The sequence below is a fragment of the Mycosarcoma maydis genome, chromosome 22 (genome assembly GCF_000328475.2).
Source record: "Mycosarcoma maydis chromosome 22, whole genome shotgun sequence".
Lineage (NCBI taxonomy): Eukaryota > Fungi > Basidiomycota > Ustilaginomycetes > Ustilaginales > Mycosarcoma > Mycosarcoma maydis.
The window spans coordinates 27867-45097 of record NC_026499.1 but is presented as its reverse complement, the minus strand read 5'-3'; the positions used below and the strand labels follow the sequence as shown (position 1 = coordinate 45097).

The following is a 17231-nucleotide window of genomic DNA, read 5'->3' as shown; positions in this document are numbered from 1 at the left end:
TATGTATATAACAAGGCAGCTCTCAGGCGTCGCTCGCACGATCCTCTCCTTGCGCAGTGTGATTCACGATTGGCTCTTTTCGAATTCGCAAGATGGCGCAGCTCAGGGCGATCTCATGGATGAATCTCTTGCTCGTCCTCACGACGCTTGCTGCTTTGCTGCAGACCGTCACGGGCGCCTCTGGAAACCAGTGTTCGGCTGCCAGGACGCAGCGCGCAGTTGACACCACCACACCACGCATCATTGTACCGCTCTACATCTATCCACTGCCCAATGCATGGGATAAGCTGTACACGGCGATTCGCGCAAATCCGGCAGCAGCTTTCACTGTGATCATCAACCCTAACTCTGGACCGGGCTCTGGCAACGCACCGGACTCGGACTACACAGAGGCCATCAAAAAGCTACGAGCAACGCCGGCGCCGGGACAGATCCTCGAACTAGTCGGATACGTCGCTACGGGCTACGGAAAGACCTTGGCGAAAAACGTCAAGGCCGACGTGACAAAGTACTCGCGTTGGCCCACGGCCGTACGTCCAGACGGAATCTTTTTCGACGAAACAGACACCGCCTCCAAGTACCTCGACCAATACGCCAAGTACACCGACTTTGTCAAATCGCTCAACTGGACCACCACCTCGACCACCTCGAGCAAGCAATGCAATTCGAAAAGCCTCGTCCAAAGATCAGGTATCACAATCCTAAACCCGGGCACTTGGCCTCAAGACGCCCGCTTCTGGTCCACCTCGTCGGACCACATCATCGTCTACGAAGACAAGCTAGCCAACTTCGACCTCGCCGACTACCAACGCAAAACTTCCAACAACAAGCAAGCATCCGCCTTCCAGCGCTCCTACATCTTCTACAACGTCAACCCCAACAACGCCACCACCAAGGACGGCTCGAAATTCGCCAACCTCGATGCGCTCGTCAATGCTACAGTCAACCGCTTGAGTGCTAGAGGCGGTCTGTTCGTCACCAACCTTGATATCGCTTCCACCGACGTTTATGCCTCTTTCTCGAGCATCTGGCCTGACTTTGTCAGAGCAATGGCCAACATCTCTTGATTCAATCTCCAGCGAGTTTCGCTTGAATACAAACCGCACAATCCCAGCATCTCGCACAGTGCTCTTCAAGGCTGTGACATGTATGTGCTGTTAATTCATGATTCGAGAGTGTGCCTCTACGCTATCGCGCTATCGCGCTATCGATCGAACAGCAGAGCTCGACGCGGTGGCAACGTCGGTGCAGGAACCACCAACGCTGGCATACCCGTTCCTACTGTCTGTGCCGGGTTACCCATAATGATGCTCTCACTGACACCCAGCACCTCGTCCTTCTTTCCGAAGAGCGCTGCGTCAAACAGGTGATCAGTCGTCTTTTCGAAACTGGCCAGCATGAGCACGCTGTCCTTCATCTTGGCTACGCCGAAGCGCGTGATACCCAACACCTCGCCCTTGTACGTCATGGTATCAGCGAGCAGCATAATATGACGTGGATCGATGCTCATACCGTGCGCCGACATGGTGTGTTCAATCTCGCGGTACACCGAGGTGCGCGCGGCTTCAATGCCCAGCACCGCCTGCATCTCCATGACGTGGTTGGTATGCGTCTGCGTTCCAATCACACCCTCGGTGGTCATGACCTTGAGCAGACCGTAGCCCTCGACGAGCAGCTTGCGCGTACCCTTTTCGTCGGAAATGACAGCACGCGTAGCTTGCGGAATGCCCTTGACGACAATCGAAGGCAGAGCTCGCTTGAGCGCCTTGAGATTGTAGTACACGTCGCCCTCCTTGTCCGGCGCCTCGGGTGGAACGTAGATTCGAATGCGATTCTTCTTGGGCACCACCATGACGCGCTCCTCCTTGATTTTGAGCTTGGGCGCATTGACAATCGCCCACTTGATGTCGTTCAGAGTAATCTCGAGCTGCAGCTTCTGGATCGCTTCCATGTCAATGTGCACACCCAAGTACGTGTACTGCGCCGCCCACGCTTCCTCGATCACAGAGGCAATGTCGCCCAGATACGTCTTTTCAATACGCCCCTTGACAATTCGCGCTGCACGCTCCGACTTTTCCGACACCAGCTTGGCTTCGATAATCGGAGTGTTGATCACCTTGGCTGCGTTGATGATCTCCTTGATACGCGGCACACCCAGTGTTACGTTCATCGAGGCAACACCGGCAAAGTGGAAGGTCTTGAGCGTCATCTGCGTTCCTGGCTCACCGATCGACTGCGCACCGACAGCACCAACAGCAGAGCCGGGCTCAATCTTGGCTTTCATGTACTTGATGTAGCACTGCTCGAGGAATGCGAGAACGGCCACCTCTTTGATCTTGGTCTTGTTGTTGACGATCGCCCATTGCGCGCGATCAGCGCCCAACGAGAGATCCGTCTGTTCGTCCCAGTGCTCCTCGCGCGAATCAGCACCATACATGCCAAACGCCTCGCGCATCTTGATGGCGCGCTGGTACACATTCTCGTACAGAAACTCGTACACCGAGTCACGATACTTTTGCGTGCACGTCTTGACAAATCGATCGCTGCTGAGCTCGCGCTTGACCACTTCCATGATCTCGTACGGCAACAGACCACGTCCAGCAACGTGATGCGTGATGGCCAGACAGTGACGCCACAGGCGGAAAGGCTCGATAGGCATAGCGTTGCCTTCGAGCTCGGCGGGGTCCAGACCGTCGTCTCCGTAGATAAACTGCACAACACCGCCCACCGAGTTGCGAACACTGAGGTCGTAGTGTGTAGACAGATCCTCGAGCGCCTTCATGAGACGACGCTGCATGTATCCTGTCTCTGCAGTTTTCACGGCGGTATCTACCAGACCTTCTCGACCCGAGATGGCGTGGAAGAGAAACTCGGTAGGAGTGAGACCGCTGAAGAACGAGTTGCGCACAAATCCCTTGGAGGGTGGATCCTTGGACTTCTTGGCAAAGTGCGGCAATGATCGATCTTGGAAGCCGTTGGGCACACGTGAACCAGCGATGATCTGCTGTCCTACACAAGCCACCATCTGCGCCACGTTGATCTTGGAACCCTTGGAACCACAGACGGCCATGACCAACGGTGCATTGTGACGGCTCAGTTCGGTCATGCAGATCTCACCGACGTCGCTTCGAACACCAGAGAGCACACCAGAGATCATGTTTTCAAGCGTCTGCTCCTGGTCGCAACCAGGAAGATTCTCCAGCTTGCCGTACTTGGCCTTTTCGATCAGGTCGAGACATTCGGCGTAGGCAGCCTCAACCTTGGCATCCTTGTTCATGCGCAGCTTCGGCCCGGGGATCACATCGTTGATACCGAGCGAGAATCCTTGATTTGCAAGCCAGCGCGCACATGTCTTGGCGAGCCTGTTCATCGCGGTGATGGCCGCGTCAGGACCATAGTCGCGCAGCATAACACCAAACACCGAGTTCTTCTTGCCGTCACCGACGGTTGACTTGTCAAAGACACCGCACATGACTTGACTGTTGACGATGACGAGCCAACCGTCGTTGGGCGACATGTCCTTTGGATGACCGCCGGTGGGCTTTTCAAACGTTCGGCATTGCGCCTCGAGGTTGACGAGGTGTGGACTCTTGCGGTTAGGACGGATGAGGCACGACATGACCTGCTTGCCCGTCCACAGTCGAACGGGCTTCATGATGGCCGGCGGGGGAATATCAATATGCAAATCGGCGTCGGAAAAGTAGCTGCAGATCTGCGAGAATTGGGCTCGATCAAAGAAGCGATCGCGTTTCGAGATGAGGTAGGAAGCAGTGATGAAGTCCTGGATAGCAGCGATGATGGGCTCTCCGTTTCGCGGAGTGACCAAGTTGTGCTTGACACCCATGAGGACCGTAGCTTCGGTTCTGGCCTCCTCGGTCTGAGGAACGTGCATGTTCATCTCGTCTCCGTCAAAGTCGGCATTGTACGGGTTGCATGCACACTCGTTCAGGCGGAACGTACGCCACGGACGGATTTTGGCTCTGTGTGACATGATGGAAAGTTTGTGAAGCGAGGGCTGTCGATTGAAAAGGACAATGTCACCATCACGGATGTGACGCTCGACGACATCACCGACGCGCAGTTTTTCTGCAAGTTCCTCGCGCATTCCTGGGAACTTGAGGAAGCGCTTGAAGCCCGTTTTGCCGTCCATGAGATAGTTTGCGCCTGGATGAATGTCGGTACCGTTGCGAACGGCCTGCCGCAACTGTTCGATGTTGTGTTGAAAGACGCGTTCCGGGTAGGTGAGAATCTTGGCCACCCTCTGTGGCACGGCGACTTCGTCGATCTTGAGGTTGGGGTCCGGGCCGATGACGGTTCGACCGGAAAAGTCGACACGCTTGCCGGACAAGTTACCGCGGAAGCGACCCTGTTTGCCCTTGAGACGTTGGCAGAAGCCACGACTTGGTTTTTGACCTGGCTGAGTGGGGACACCTGGCAGCTCCGAGTTGATGTAGAGGGCGACGGTGAGTTGGAGAAACTCCCATTGCTGTACGAGTTGACTGGTCGTCGTTCCTTTACCGCCCTTGACTAGACCGAGCTTGAGCAGACTGTTGGTGAAGATGATTTCGGTGAGTTTGATGGTGACGTCGTCTTCGTTGGTCGCACCGTCTTGGGCGACGGAAGGGCGGATGCAGACGGGTGGCACGCAAATGTACTGCCAGATGTATTCCTCTGGTCGACCGAATTCAGGACGCAGGCCGAGCAGCTCGCAGTCTTCGTCCGAGATGCGCTTGAAAAGGTCGAGCGCCTTGAGCGGGTTGAGATCCTCTTGCGCTTTGTTGAGATGGGGCGAGATGTCGCCATTGCCCATCTTGATGTTGGTGGCAAACGAGGCCTTGAACTCGTCGTGCTCTGCTGCGGTCTTCTTGGCGCGGAACTTTTCGTGGACAATCTTGAGCTGACCTTGCTTCTTGACGGTGCCATTGGTGTAGCCGCATTTGGGGCAGTAGAGCACCTTGCGTGCGATGGTGTTGACTGCCTTGAAGGTACGGGTGCGATCGAGATTCTCGAGGTTTGGACGGCGGAAACGTTTGAGAAACTTTCGACGATCGGGCTCTTCGAGAAGGACAGTGGCGCAGTTCTTGCATATGCTTTGCAGGATGGCAACGGTATGTTTAAAGAAGCCGACATGAAAGACAGGAAGGACTAGCTTGATGTAACCGTAGTGGCCTACACAGTCAGCCATCTTGAGGTGGCACGTCTCGCACAACGAGTTTTTGTCCGACACGCCCAAACGTCGATCAAGAGTACCATTTGCGACAGGTTTGCGTTCCGACTCGCCAATTGTGTAAAGATCCCGAGTGGTGACTTCGATCTCGGACATGTTGACAATGTCCTGCTTGGACAGCACGCCGAACTGGATGTGTTTGATCTTTTTGGGTGCATCTTGAGATACGAGTTGCTTCATGATGACAAGCGTGTATGGCCTGGCGTGGCCAACGTAACGAGCGACAGAAGAAGACCGAGAGTCGCGTTGGTATCAAAGTGCGGTCTGCGTTAAACAAAGCCGCTCGATATGAGGTAGCGATGGGCGAAAAGAGCGACGAACAGAGTTGGAATCAGGCGGAAGCTCTGCTATGTTGTGATGAGCATAACGGCGACGTTGCTAGCTCCGAAATGCGGTGTCGGCTGCAGCTATGAGCTGGGAGATAGATTGCCAGCCAATGTGTACCTTGGCCGCCGCAATCCACTCAGAAGTGGAGCGGGTAAGCGAGCGAAATCGAAGACACGGGCGAGGGCGAGGACAAGGCGGAGGTGTAGCAAGCCGATAGACACGGCGCTTTGAGCAATAAAAGGGAGTGATCGAGGCGAGCGACGATGGTGGTACTTGGCTGAGGCTTCACAAACCAAGCCTTTGCAGGTGAGCTTCGGTTGATGATGGGACGAGAGATGAAAGAAGACGAGACAGAAGTATGATCCGTGATTGATGTTGGCGATTCATCGTTCATCATTCATCATTCATCATTCACGATTCGTAATTCTTCTTGGTCCAAAGTCACACCTCGCACCTTGCGCCCACTAATCCCGAATAACCACAAAAAAAAAAAGAAAAAGAAAAAGAAAGAACCCCCCTTCACCCTTCCGTGTTCGTCTTCCGAAAAAATTTCCACTCACGATCAACTCACGACACACAGACTCTCAGAGTTGGCAACTGAGCATCACGAATCACAATCACGAATCACACTTGAAAATATACCTAAAAAAATCACAGGAAAATCACGAATCACGAAGACCATGTTCCGAATCCCGAAGTGTGAGTCAAACTAATCACGAATGAGCTCCACTTTCGAGAAAGCAGCTTACTACAACCAACCAACACGGTGCACCACTATCAGCGACGAGCAAGGCCATCACTCGAATCATCGACAAACACTGCAACACTGCAAGCGCACCCCTGCAAACTGCACAGTGGCAACACCGTTGCAATGCAGGAGGAGCTCGTGGATAGTATTCGCAGCTTCTCGATATCGGATGACCCACTGTCTACCGCCACCGCACAAACCTTTGTCGATGCTTTTGCGCCGCTTTCTCACGTACAAGGTGGTCGATTGAGTCAACCATTGACGTATAATGATCATGCATCGGCTCTTGTCAACCTCAAACAGGCGCGCAGCACCGCGCTACTTACGCTCGCCTCGCGCTCCTCCTCAACAAATGTCCGTGTCCCATTCAAGAGTAGCAAACCGGACACGACTCGTGCCAATAACATCGACGAGAACATTGCGCAGCTTTTGACACCCGTCATACGATCAAGGCTGGCCGATACAACACCACATAGCCTCCTTTCGGCTCTCAACTTTTTCTCAGCTCTGTTCAGCGTGCTTGCCAATGAAGCGCATGACATTCTCATTGCAGACGGAATACTCAATCTGGTGCTCGAGGCCCCCGAAGCATGCAATGCCCTTACACAGCGCCGCAAAGGCAACCAGAATCAGACAGCACACTCGATCTGGGCACTCTCGGACGAGACGCTTGTCAGCTTGGCAGTAGCAGAGCTGTTCTCTGCCGCCGCAAATTCCAACGCTACACGAAAATACCTTGCTGGGCAGCAAGCTGTTCTCGATTGGCTTGACATTGCCAGCGTATCACACGGCACTACAAGTTCGTCCGAGAAACAGCGTAGCTCAGATGCAGTCGCCATCGTTGCCGGTCTCGCTGACATCAAAGTGTATCGTGCGACTGACTCTGAGGCTGTGCATGGCCTCTCACAAGTAGCATCAGCCCAACCAACATCGCAACAGGACCACGTCCGCCAAATCCAAGAGGCCAGATTGCAACGTAGGAGAAAGGACGAGGCGCTCTATCGCACAGTTCATGACGAACTGCTTGCCAATGTATCTCAGCCTTGCCAGTCGCCATCTCAAGCACCTTGCGTCGAAATTTCTCATACAGAGATCCGACGAACCGTTGAGCTCAGCTGCCTGGAAGTGTTGGCCTATCTCACTGTCCAGCCGACTTTCAAGGAGCGCATCACAGTCGATCGGCAGCTTCTCCAAGTACTATGCACAAGCTTTGACCTCATTCCGCCAAACGCATCGGAGCGCAGCCAAACGTTGGGCATCGACAGTCAAAGGTTCGATGGCGCGCTTCAGCTTGGTCTTGCCACCATCCTGTCCAACATCACCGCATATCCACCCATTCTCACCGCCGAGGAGAGGCAGGTACGTCGTCTTCGGAAGTTTGCCGATGCTCAGGGCGAAAAGCAAGGTGGCAGCCAACCACAGGAGCAAGACGAGCTCGAAACGACGGCCTCAGTAGAACAGAGATGCACCGCGGTATTCGAAGCTAGAGGCGTAGAAACACTCTGTGCGATCGCTGTTACTGGGCCTCATCCCTCTTCTGGAAAGGCTGCAGCGGATGCGACAGCAAATAACTCTGGCTGGCAGTTCAATCCAAGCAAAAGCGTACGTCGAGCCTGCGGTTCCGCTTTGCTAGCGCTGCTGACCAAGCAAGATCGCATCATGCGTGGCAAGGCTGTGCAACAGGGAGCGCTCAAGGCAGCTCTGGCTCTTTCAGCTCCCGTTTTGCACACGTTGCAGGCGTCTCGGTCGAAATCAGAAGGTCTCTTCGCACGCTCCTCAGAAGAATCGACAGCCGTCGAAATCACCTCGGACGACCTGGCACCATTGCAGGCGCTGGCCAAGCTATTGATCTCTTTGAATCCTAGCCTACTCTTTCCCTCTACGGACGGCCTTGTGTCAGTAGCATCGCTCATCTGCAGCCTTTTGCTGTGTCAAGCAGCGTCTCGATTGCAGAAATTCGAATCACTGCTTGCACTCACCAATCTGGCATCGCTCTCGGCCGATGTCTGCATGAGAATTGCCACATTCTCTCTAGAGCCTACCGGGGGAAAAACAGGCGAAACGCAAGATGGAAGCAAGTTATTCAGCACCACATCGGTCCTTGCACAGGCATGCGAGCAACTGCTCTTGGAGGATCATACCATGGTGCGCAGAGCCTGGATTGAGCTGCTTGTCAACCTGTTGCAGGTCGAACCGGTGTTGACCTATTTTGTCGCTACGGAACGTCGATCGGCAGCAAGCTTGGCGCAAGAGATAGCAGACGAACCGCAAGACCGACTCAGCTTGCGTCTCAGGGTGCTTCTCGGTCTCTCAGAGGCAGACGACTGGGCATACAAGAGACGTAGCAAAGCCAGCAAAATGAGCGGATCATCCCAAGCGAGCTCGGACAGCGATGAAGGAGAAGCATCGCTGGCCACAAGGATGGCTTCTTTGGCTCTACTGGCGACGGTATCCGAGTCCGGCACAACTATTGAAGCTTTGATGACGATCGATAGGCTCTTTTCGGTGCTACTTTCCAACATTGTGCTCGATCGATCCGAAGATGTCGAGAGGAACAACTGGGAACAAGCTGACCTTTGGCCTACTGTCGCAGATCCGAACAGGAACGGTGCTGACATGGAAGCCGAGATGCAACTCAACGGCATCAATCTTAGTCTACGAGCCAGCTGCGTACTGTTGAATGTGCTGCAGTACCTGTCAGAACCTCAAGGCAAAATTCTAAAGGGCCGAGGAGGATTCGAGCAAGCGCAAATGCAGACCCTGCTGCAGCAGAGTCTTGGCCATCACCTGAAGCAGCTCCGAACGAGTTCCATGCCAGCACACGTTCAGGAAGCACGCAGAGGTCTCTTGCAGGTGATGGCCGAATGTCTCAGGCTGGTCAAAGACATGTGAGCCGATGAGCTCCAACTGTACTGTATTCCCCGTACCTCGGGTTGATCGTGACAGCACCTCAATCTCAAGCGCGATCCATCGATTCATCGCGAGACCTACAGGGCATGCTTGACCATCACAGCGTGAGTCTTGAGTTCTCTTCCACGAGTCGTGGCCGATGACATTCTCGATTCACGATTCTGATTCTTCCGAAAACAAAACGAAATGCTGAGAAATATTCACATTCGTAATTAAATATTCGTAATTTAAGGCTAGAAAATGACCCTCCTCACTGGACGTACTGAACGTCAAAGGTACTCTCTCTCACAACTCGTGCTTTGGTGGCAACCACGTTTCATTCACAATTTCCTTTTTCTTCCTTTTGGCTGTTACTGAACGGCAAACGCGTTGACGACACCCAAATACTGTATGAATCGTGAATCCAGTATTTGTGAATATTTCAAAAAGTTGATCGTGAATATTAGACTCGTGACTTTGATAGCTTTCGAGCCGAAAGGACAGAGCCAACTTTGACTCACGACTCGTAATTCGTGATTCACGATTGTGGACCACAAAGACATTTTCTCGTGTCTGCGCTGCTTCCGTGTTCGTGTTTGTGCTTCGGTTGTGCCATTCGTGATTCACGATTCACGATTGGTGAAATACGATTATTCTCACTTCTTCGCTTTCCTCGGCTTTTGCGTTTTGACCACATCATCCTACTCACGACCAAAGTCTTTCATCCGTTTCACCTCGCTCTTTCTTTACCTCTTTGCGCAACTGTCAAAAGCTTGTCTATTTCAACTCACACATCGAGCTCCGGCTGCTCGTCTTTCATCCGCTTGCTTCACTTCCAACGCCGATCGGCCTTGTCGATCTTAGGGTTAGGGCTCCTCATTCACGATTCTTGTATTGCCGTTCGTATACCCTCTGCAACAGCTGCTTCCGTGACGCGCATTCCACAATGGATCCCAAACCGCAACCCATCCTCTCACCAACAGAGAGCTCTACAGCTGCTTCCGCTTCAGTCGCGTTCACATCTGGCACTTTTCAGCCAACGGCTCAGGCACAAGTGTCTCAGCCGTTGTCTTTGGTGCCCACTGATCAGCAAGACACACTGCCTCCAACTTCGACATCTACAGAAGCAGCAAACCATAGTATGCAAGCATCAGTATCAACGACATCAGCCGCGGCGCCGCCAAGCGCCGTCCTCCACCGGTCCGACGCCACGCCCCCTCAAGCGACTCCTGATCAGAACAAAACGACACTCCAGTACCTCACCACATCACAACCGACTCAAAGCGAACAGACATCTGCACCTATGGATGTGGCTGATCATTCTTCCACAACACCAGTCGCTTCGGCCGTGGATGGTGCGTCCACAACTGCTCCAGGTCAACCCGATCTCGTGGCTCCAGCGAATGAAACCACCCAAGCTGCGCCCACTCTTACACAAGCGGTTGCTGCTGTATCCCCAAATACATCTCAGTATCCTGCACCTGCAACAAGACCCGCTAGCCCCGCAGCACCTTTGCCGACATCAGAGCCAAAAGACCCTCCACCTGCACTAGAACCGAGCTCTGCGCCTGCACCGCCTGCTGCTGATCCTTTGACCTCAGAAAGTGTCACAACAAAAACGGCAAATAGCGTTATCAGCGATAACAAAACATCCACCGAAACAGCAACCGCTCCAGCACCGGAGCCGACCAAGCCTTCGCAAACTCAAGAAAGCGCACATGAGACAAGCGTCTCAATTTCTCACCCCAGCGCGTCGGCGACACAACCCACAGCCACGACAGCAGCCACGGCATCAATCGAGTCTGCTAGTACGAACGCCAACGCTGCTACCGACTCAGCACCACAACTTCAACCACAAGCAACTGCTCCAGCACCATCCGACGAGGCGGCTGCCAAGGATCATGGCAAGTCAGATCATGTCCTTTCACCGAAGCAAGATCAGGTAGACCCGTCAAAAGCTACAGCCTCGGATCAGCCCAAAGGTGTGGCCTCTGCAGCCAAAGAACAGGCGGCTCCATCCCCACTTTCTGTCGAGAACGTCGATGCAGCACCTGCTGTGAAAGCTGTTCCTCCAACCCAAGCTGCGACTGCCTCAGCTCCTGCTTCAGCTCCTGCTACACCAGAGAGAAGGTCGCCAGTCGTCGGTACCTCGGTAGGCGGTACCTCGGTAGGCCAGTCGGGTGAATCGGTGCCGACAACTCCAGCTCGAGAAAGTAGAGTTGCTCTTATTCTGCGCATCAACAAAGAGCTCATCCGACTCTGTGTAGATTTGCAGTCCAAAGACCTCACCATGGACCCTATCTATCGCGAAGCTGCCGTGCGATTGCAAGCAAATTTGGGCTATCTTGCCAGTATTGCTGACCAAGCCGGTAAGTCGGTCGACCCTAGTGGACGAGCGCCAACCAGTGGTGCCTTGCCGCGGCTCGAGCCGTTCCCACGCAGCGAGCATGCGCCTTCATCACCAATTCCTGCACTCTTTGACAAGCTCATCGCTCTGTTCAGCGCTGCTTGTCCATCGAGCTCGCCTCTCCCAGATGGCAGAAAGCGTTCGCGCGACTCGACGGCTGATCTTGGCTCCGACGATCCCAGGAAACGAGCTGTCGGCAAAGATATAGATCCATCTCAGGATAATTCAGCCGCGGCAACACCGTCGTATGTTTCCAATCAGCCGCTGCCCACAGACGCACCGACGACGACCGCCTCTGAGCCCGTCTCATCGTCGACGTCTGCTGGTCAACAGAGTCAGCAACTAGCAGCATCGGCATCACAAGCAGCACAGCACCAACCGCATCAGTCGAGCAAAGGTCCTGACTTGTCGTTAGCCCCGCCCGTGCCGATTGCTCCGCCCGCTGCAGCGCAGAACATTGCCAACAACCCGCAGGCTCAAGCGCTCATACAGGCTTTTGGACCGAACGCGCTCGTCAACCTACATGCTCTGCAATCACATATTCGCGGACAGGGCACACATCCATGGGTCACCTTCATGGAGGCTAACATCAGCGGCTACAAAGCCATGCCGTTGCAGGTGCAGCTTCAGCACATGACTTCGTTGCAGAACGCCGCTCTGCAGAGGCAGAAGGCGATGGGTAGTCATGCCTCGACCGGCTCAACCTCGACGGTCGGCAGCCCAGCTACGATGCCAAACGGAGCTCAAGCTGGCATTTCGAGTCCGGCGACGACACAGCCGGTTAGCCGTCATTCGGACAGCCCAAGCCAAGCGCTGGCCAGTCCGTCTGCCAGTGCATATGGAGCGGCGGTGCCCGGAAGAGCGGGCACACCTCTGGGTGGCGGACAGGGTGCATTCCAAACTCGACCGGGAAGCTCAGGCTCGGTCGGCAGCATGACGAGCGTCGGAGGACGCAACCGCACAGGATCATCCAACCTTGGCTTTGATGCTTCTCAGATGCAGTCTGCATCGAGCCCAGCGACGTTAGGCTCGATGGGCGAGTTTGCAGCTCAACAGCAATTTGGATTCCAACCGCCTGGTTTGCAGCAGGCATCTCCTGCGGCTTCTGCGGCGTCGCCCACACCGCAGCAGCAACAGGGCGCAGCAATCGGAATGCCGATGAGCGGCGTGCCTAACTTCCAGAATCTGCCTCCGCATCTGCAACACCAGATCCGTCAACAGTATATGGCACACATGCAAGCGCAGGCGCAGGCGCAAGGTGTCAATTCCCACCAGATCGGTTTCAACCCGCAACAACAGTAGCAGAATCCGTGATCGCTGCGCAACTAGCTTTTGCACCGTCTCTTTATTGTATTTCTCTCGTTGCTCGTAGTCACGATCAAGCGTCACTCATGTATTCGTATCAATTCACGCCTTTCACTGTTTGCTGCAAGTCTGTTACGTGTAGTTCTGAGATGGGATGCGGGGCGCAGGATCTGCTTGGTGTGCAGCGCCGATTCGGATGGCGATGGGATGCCGATGCGGTCTACAGATTTGCTCGCGGCGAAGATAGCTGCGGGAGCGTTTCAAGCAGCGCTCTGACGTCTTTGCGCAGAATCTTGCCGCTCGCACTGACGGGGATTTGGTCGACAAAGTGGATGCCTCCGCGCAAAAACTTGTGGTGCGACACTTTGGAGCGGACGTACTGGTCGATCTCTTTGGCCAAGTCGTCGGTGGACGACGCGGCGTGTTGCTTTGCCTGATCACTAAGTTGGACAAAGGCACATGGCAATTCAGTGGCTTTGGATTGGTCCAACCTTCCCACCACGGCTGCTGCGGCGATCTTGGGGTGCGTGACCAGGACACCTTCGAGTTCGGCAGGCGCAACTTGAAAGCCTTGATACTTGATCAGTTCCTTCAGTCGATCGACTACGGTGAACTCGCCAGTATGCGGATCCACAATGACGACATCACCAGTGCGGAAGAAGCCGTCAGCGGTAAAGGCTGCTTCGGTCTCTTGGGGATTCGCAAGGTAGCCTCTGAACACTTGGTCACCTTTGATGAGCAGCTCGCCGCGCTGTCCCGTTTGCACCGGTTCACCGCTAGACACATCGACCACTTTGGCAAGCGTGCCCGCGATCAAACATCCAACCGAACCAGCCTTTTGCTGTCCGCTAGACGGATCCAATCCTGCCAATGTCAGCTCGGTCATTCCCCAACCCTGTTTGACCTGGACACCCGTCAATTCGGCAAATTTGGCTTCCGTCTCTGCATCCAGCGGCGCAGCTCCACAACGCGCGCGCTTGACCGTGGCGAAGACGTTTCTATCGATACCAGCATGCTTGATCAGCTTGGTCAGTGCTGGTGGCACAAAGTTGAGCATATTGATCTTGTGCGCCGGTACAGCGTCGCAAAACGCCTGTGCTGTAAAAGGGCGAAGGATAAAAAGCTGACCTCGCAGCGCAAGAATGAGGTGGAGTTGACCGACAAGGCCGTAGGCGTGGAAGAAGGGCAGGAACGTGAGCATGCGCATTTGCTCGCCCTTGAGTTCGTCAGGCACGAACCCAGGAGTATTGAGGTTCATAGAAAGCATCGAAACCACGTTCCTGTGCGAGATTTCAACCGCTTTGGGCAGACCTGTGGTGCCTGACGACGATGGAAGATAAGCGGTCGTATTCAAATCGTCTGGCAAAAACGGCTTTGCTGCCTTTGCTAGCGCTTCGTCTGCCAGCAGTTCGCCAATCGATAGCACACCGCCTCGACCGAGCTTTGTATCGGTCAGGATGACGGTGAAAGTTTTCACATTGGCAGCAGCAGCTCGACCAAGGTATGTGCTATGCATGATGACCTTTTTGGGTTTGACCAGCCTGTATACGTGCCTGAGCTCCTTGCGCGCATAATCAGGGTTGGCGAGCGCGACGCGGAGACCGGCAAATTGGGCAGCCATCACAGAGACGGCAAAGTCGATCGAAGAATGCAGCGCTACAAGGATCGTGTCGCCGGGCTTGAGCTGCGCTTTGGTGATCAGGCCGAGGCCGAATCGTTGCGATTGTAGCCTCAGCTCGCCGTACGAGATAGATCTACCTGTGGAGCAGTCCGTGATGGCTGTACCGGCATCGTCGAAGCTCACACTGCCCAAGCAAAAGTCAAAGACAGTTTTGGACGCAGCCTGGGGCGGTGGCAATCTGGAAGCATAGATGCCTGTGTTGGGATCGTAAATCGTATAAGGACCCAAAGGTATACTGAACTTGGAGCTAGGCTGCGTCATGGTATGGATGTTGGACTAGTTGGTGCGCGAAAAAGGGTTATTGATGCCTGCCTTTGGACGGTTTATAATGCTAAATAGGCAACAGACTTCTTGATGCTCGAGAGTTCACAGAGCCTTGGCTCGAGGTTCGGTTGACAGCCAGCTCGAGCGCAATCAACCAAGCTTATCGACGGACGATCTTACAAGAAGATGTGTGATTTGCCTCGTACCAGCAAGCTAACGAGTTGCGCTTAGCAGCTAGATAGGCACTTGATAGACACAAATGAATGTCTGCGTCGAGGTCGGGGTCGAGTGTGAAGACAAAGATCAAGGTTTGCGAGAGCTGCAAGGTAGGTATGACCAGAACCCACTAATTCGAACCGGCTATACTAAAGCCGACCCCACTTGCAAGGACGAATGCCGAAGGCTATCCGAAAGAGCCAACAAGGGTGTTACCAGCCGTGCTCTGCAATCGTCAACGGAGACGATGAAGACCTGAATCATCAAGCGATTCGTGATTGCGGGGTTGACAGTGGACACATGGCCTAACACCGACCTAAACCGCACACGGCAGAGGCATGTGACCAGCTTGTAAAAGACGCAGCTTAAATTCGCATCTCCAAGGTGTATTTCCGAGCAACACCAGCCAAGAGTGCTTAGGAGTATAAAGGACATAAACGCGGAAAGTGCATCGAATCAGATCGGTAGATCGGGGAGCAGATCTATTCACGTGGCTATTATTCCACGCAACCAGACAGTAATCTTTACGTATCTATCGTCAAAACATGGTGATGAATGCTGGTGCCACCGCCCCTCCTCCACCATTCGTGATTGTGCAGATATTGAGCAGTTAGAGCGCGATGCAAGTGATTGCGCCGAATGCTTCCATCGTCCAGCTAGCATACCCACGAATTGTGAATTCGTGATTGTGAATCGTGAATCGTGAATCGTGAATCGTGAATCGTGAATCGTGAATCGTGAATCGTGAATCGTGAATCGTGAATCGTGAATCCACGACGAGCGAAGAGTCAGAGTTTGTTTTAGAGTCAGAGAGTGGTCAGGGTTAACATTTGTGATTTTTGCCAGTCTTGAGCTTAACCTAGCATCACGCATGGGTAAACGAAGATCAGATCTGTTTCACGTGTTTTGTTTCCGTTGGGACTGAAAAACGGAGATTTAGGCGTGGCAGCATGCAACTGACAGACTGGCTGAGGTAAACCATGACCAAGCAGCATCGATGATCACGCGTGAAATCACACTAGGCATCTCCTGTATTTGTTGCACTTCTGTGAATCCGCAGACACCAGAGTGAAGACGCAGGAGCTCTACCAACAGAAAGGTACTGTAACTTATCGAAAATCACGAATCATGAATGCAGCTGAGCAGTGACCGCCGGAAATGGTGGGAATAGGCGGATGACCGCCGAAAAGTCGGAATGATCGGAAGGCGATGTGCGATATGACAGATACGACAGATCCTTGAATCCAATTCAAAGAAGACAGTAGCCAGGATTGAGGCTCCGCTTCAACTTTATACTACTCGTGAACTGCATCTCAATTCCTTCTACAGCGTAGAGCCACGAATCTAGCCTCGGTATCCCGCTGCCAGCCCATGGCGTTGTATTGGAACGATTCGTTTTGAAGGGGGCCAGGGCTTGATCGGAACTGGAGGCTTGTCCGCCGACCAATATAGCGCTACGCACTCGTGATTCATGCCAAGCCGTCTGAGCATCATCGCATGGGTCACGATTGGCCACAGTCACAGGAGAATCACGAATCACGAATGTGTGTTGCAGCCATTCACATTGTCTGCGTCTCGATTAAATTTTAGTGCGTATGCGAGGGCGCACTGAGTGGGAAAAAAAGGGGAAATGCGGCTAAACGCTTCCGAAGGAGTGGTGACTCGCACTCACAGTACAGCCACTGATTACTTACCTGTACGTTTGCGTTTTGTGGCTTGGCTTGCTCAGCTCGCCAAGGCGTTGAGATTCCGCAAGGAGCGTTGCTTTCCATCTCTGCTCGGATGATCCGCGGCGGTTGCCGTTGTCATTACCGCCTCTGCCGAGATGATTGCTCCGCCCGCTGCTCCGATTTGCTACGCGGAGCTGTCATGTTTCGGAATTTCGCATCGAGCCCACTCGCACACAATACAGCCGCAAAACAGATGCAGCTGTTTTGTGTGAGACCTGTAGCTGAGGGGAACCTTCTACCTGCCTTTGGCTGCTGCCCACACCGACCGATTCCGTACGTGCTCACGCTGCGCTGCCAAGAAAGCAGAGATCAGCTGCGTGCTTCGCTACCTAGTCTGCATCCGCTCGCTCTTTTTAGCACTGGCTTGGCCCAAGATAGGATCAGGCTTCACCGTGTAACATGGCGAGCTCGACCGTTGTCTGAGCACGTCGTCGACC

At 53.9% G+C, this 17231-nt stretch overlaps 5 protein-coding genes across 5 annotated transcripts; 3 read left to right on the top strand and 2 right to left on the bottom strand.

Moving 5' to 3' along the window:
- Positions 1-92: 92 nt before the first annotated feature.
- On the top strand, positions 93-1067 carry UMAG_06157 (uncharacterized protein; the record flags this gene model as incomplete). Its single annotated transcript, XM_011394234.1, has 1 exon — positions 93-1067. The coding sequence occupies one exon, from the start codon at positions 93-95 to the stop codon at positions 1065-1067; it is 975 nt and encodes a 324-aa protein (XP_011392536.1).
- Positions 1068-1204: 137 nt separating this feature from the next.
- Positions 1205-5407, bottom strand: UMAG_06156 (putative DNA-directed RNA polymerase III core subunit RPO31; the record flags this gene model as incomplete). Its single annotated transcript, XM_011394233.1, has 1 exon — positions 1205-5407. The coding sequence occupies one exon, from the start codon at positions 5405-5407 to the stop codon at positions 1205-1207; it is 4203 nt and encodes a 1400-aa protein (XP_011392535.1).
- A 1018-nt stretch (positions 5408-6425) lies between these two features.
- UMAG_06155 (uncharacterized protein) lies at positions 6426-9194 on the top strand (the record flags this gene model as incomplete). Its single annotated transcript, XM_011394232.1, has 1 exon — positions 6426-9194. The coding sequence occupies one exon, from the start codon at positions 6426-6428 to the stop codon at positions 9192-9194; it is 2769 nt and encodes a 922-aa protein (XP_011392534.1).
- A 943-nt stretch (positions 9195-10137) lies between these two features.
- Positions 10138-12900, top strand: UMAG_06154 (uncharacterized protein; the record flags this gene model as incomplete). The annotated part of the gene is made up of 1 exon (XM_011394231.1): positions 10138-12900. The coding sequence occupies one exon, from the start codon at positions 10138-10140 to the stop codon at positions 12898-12900; it is 2763 nt and encodes a 920-aa protein (XP_011392533.1).
- Positions 12901-13123: 223 nt separating this feature from the next.
- UMAG_06153 (uncharacterized protein) lies at positions 13124-14845 on the bottom strand (the record flags this gene model as incomplete). Its single annotated transcript, XM_011394230.1, has 1 exon — positions 13124-14845. One exon carries the CDS (start codon positions 14843-14845, stop codon positions 13124-13126), a length of 1722 nt encoding a protein of 573 aa, XP_011392532.1.
- Positions 14846-17231: the final 2386 nt, after the last annotated feature.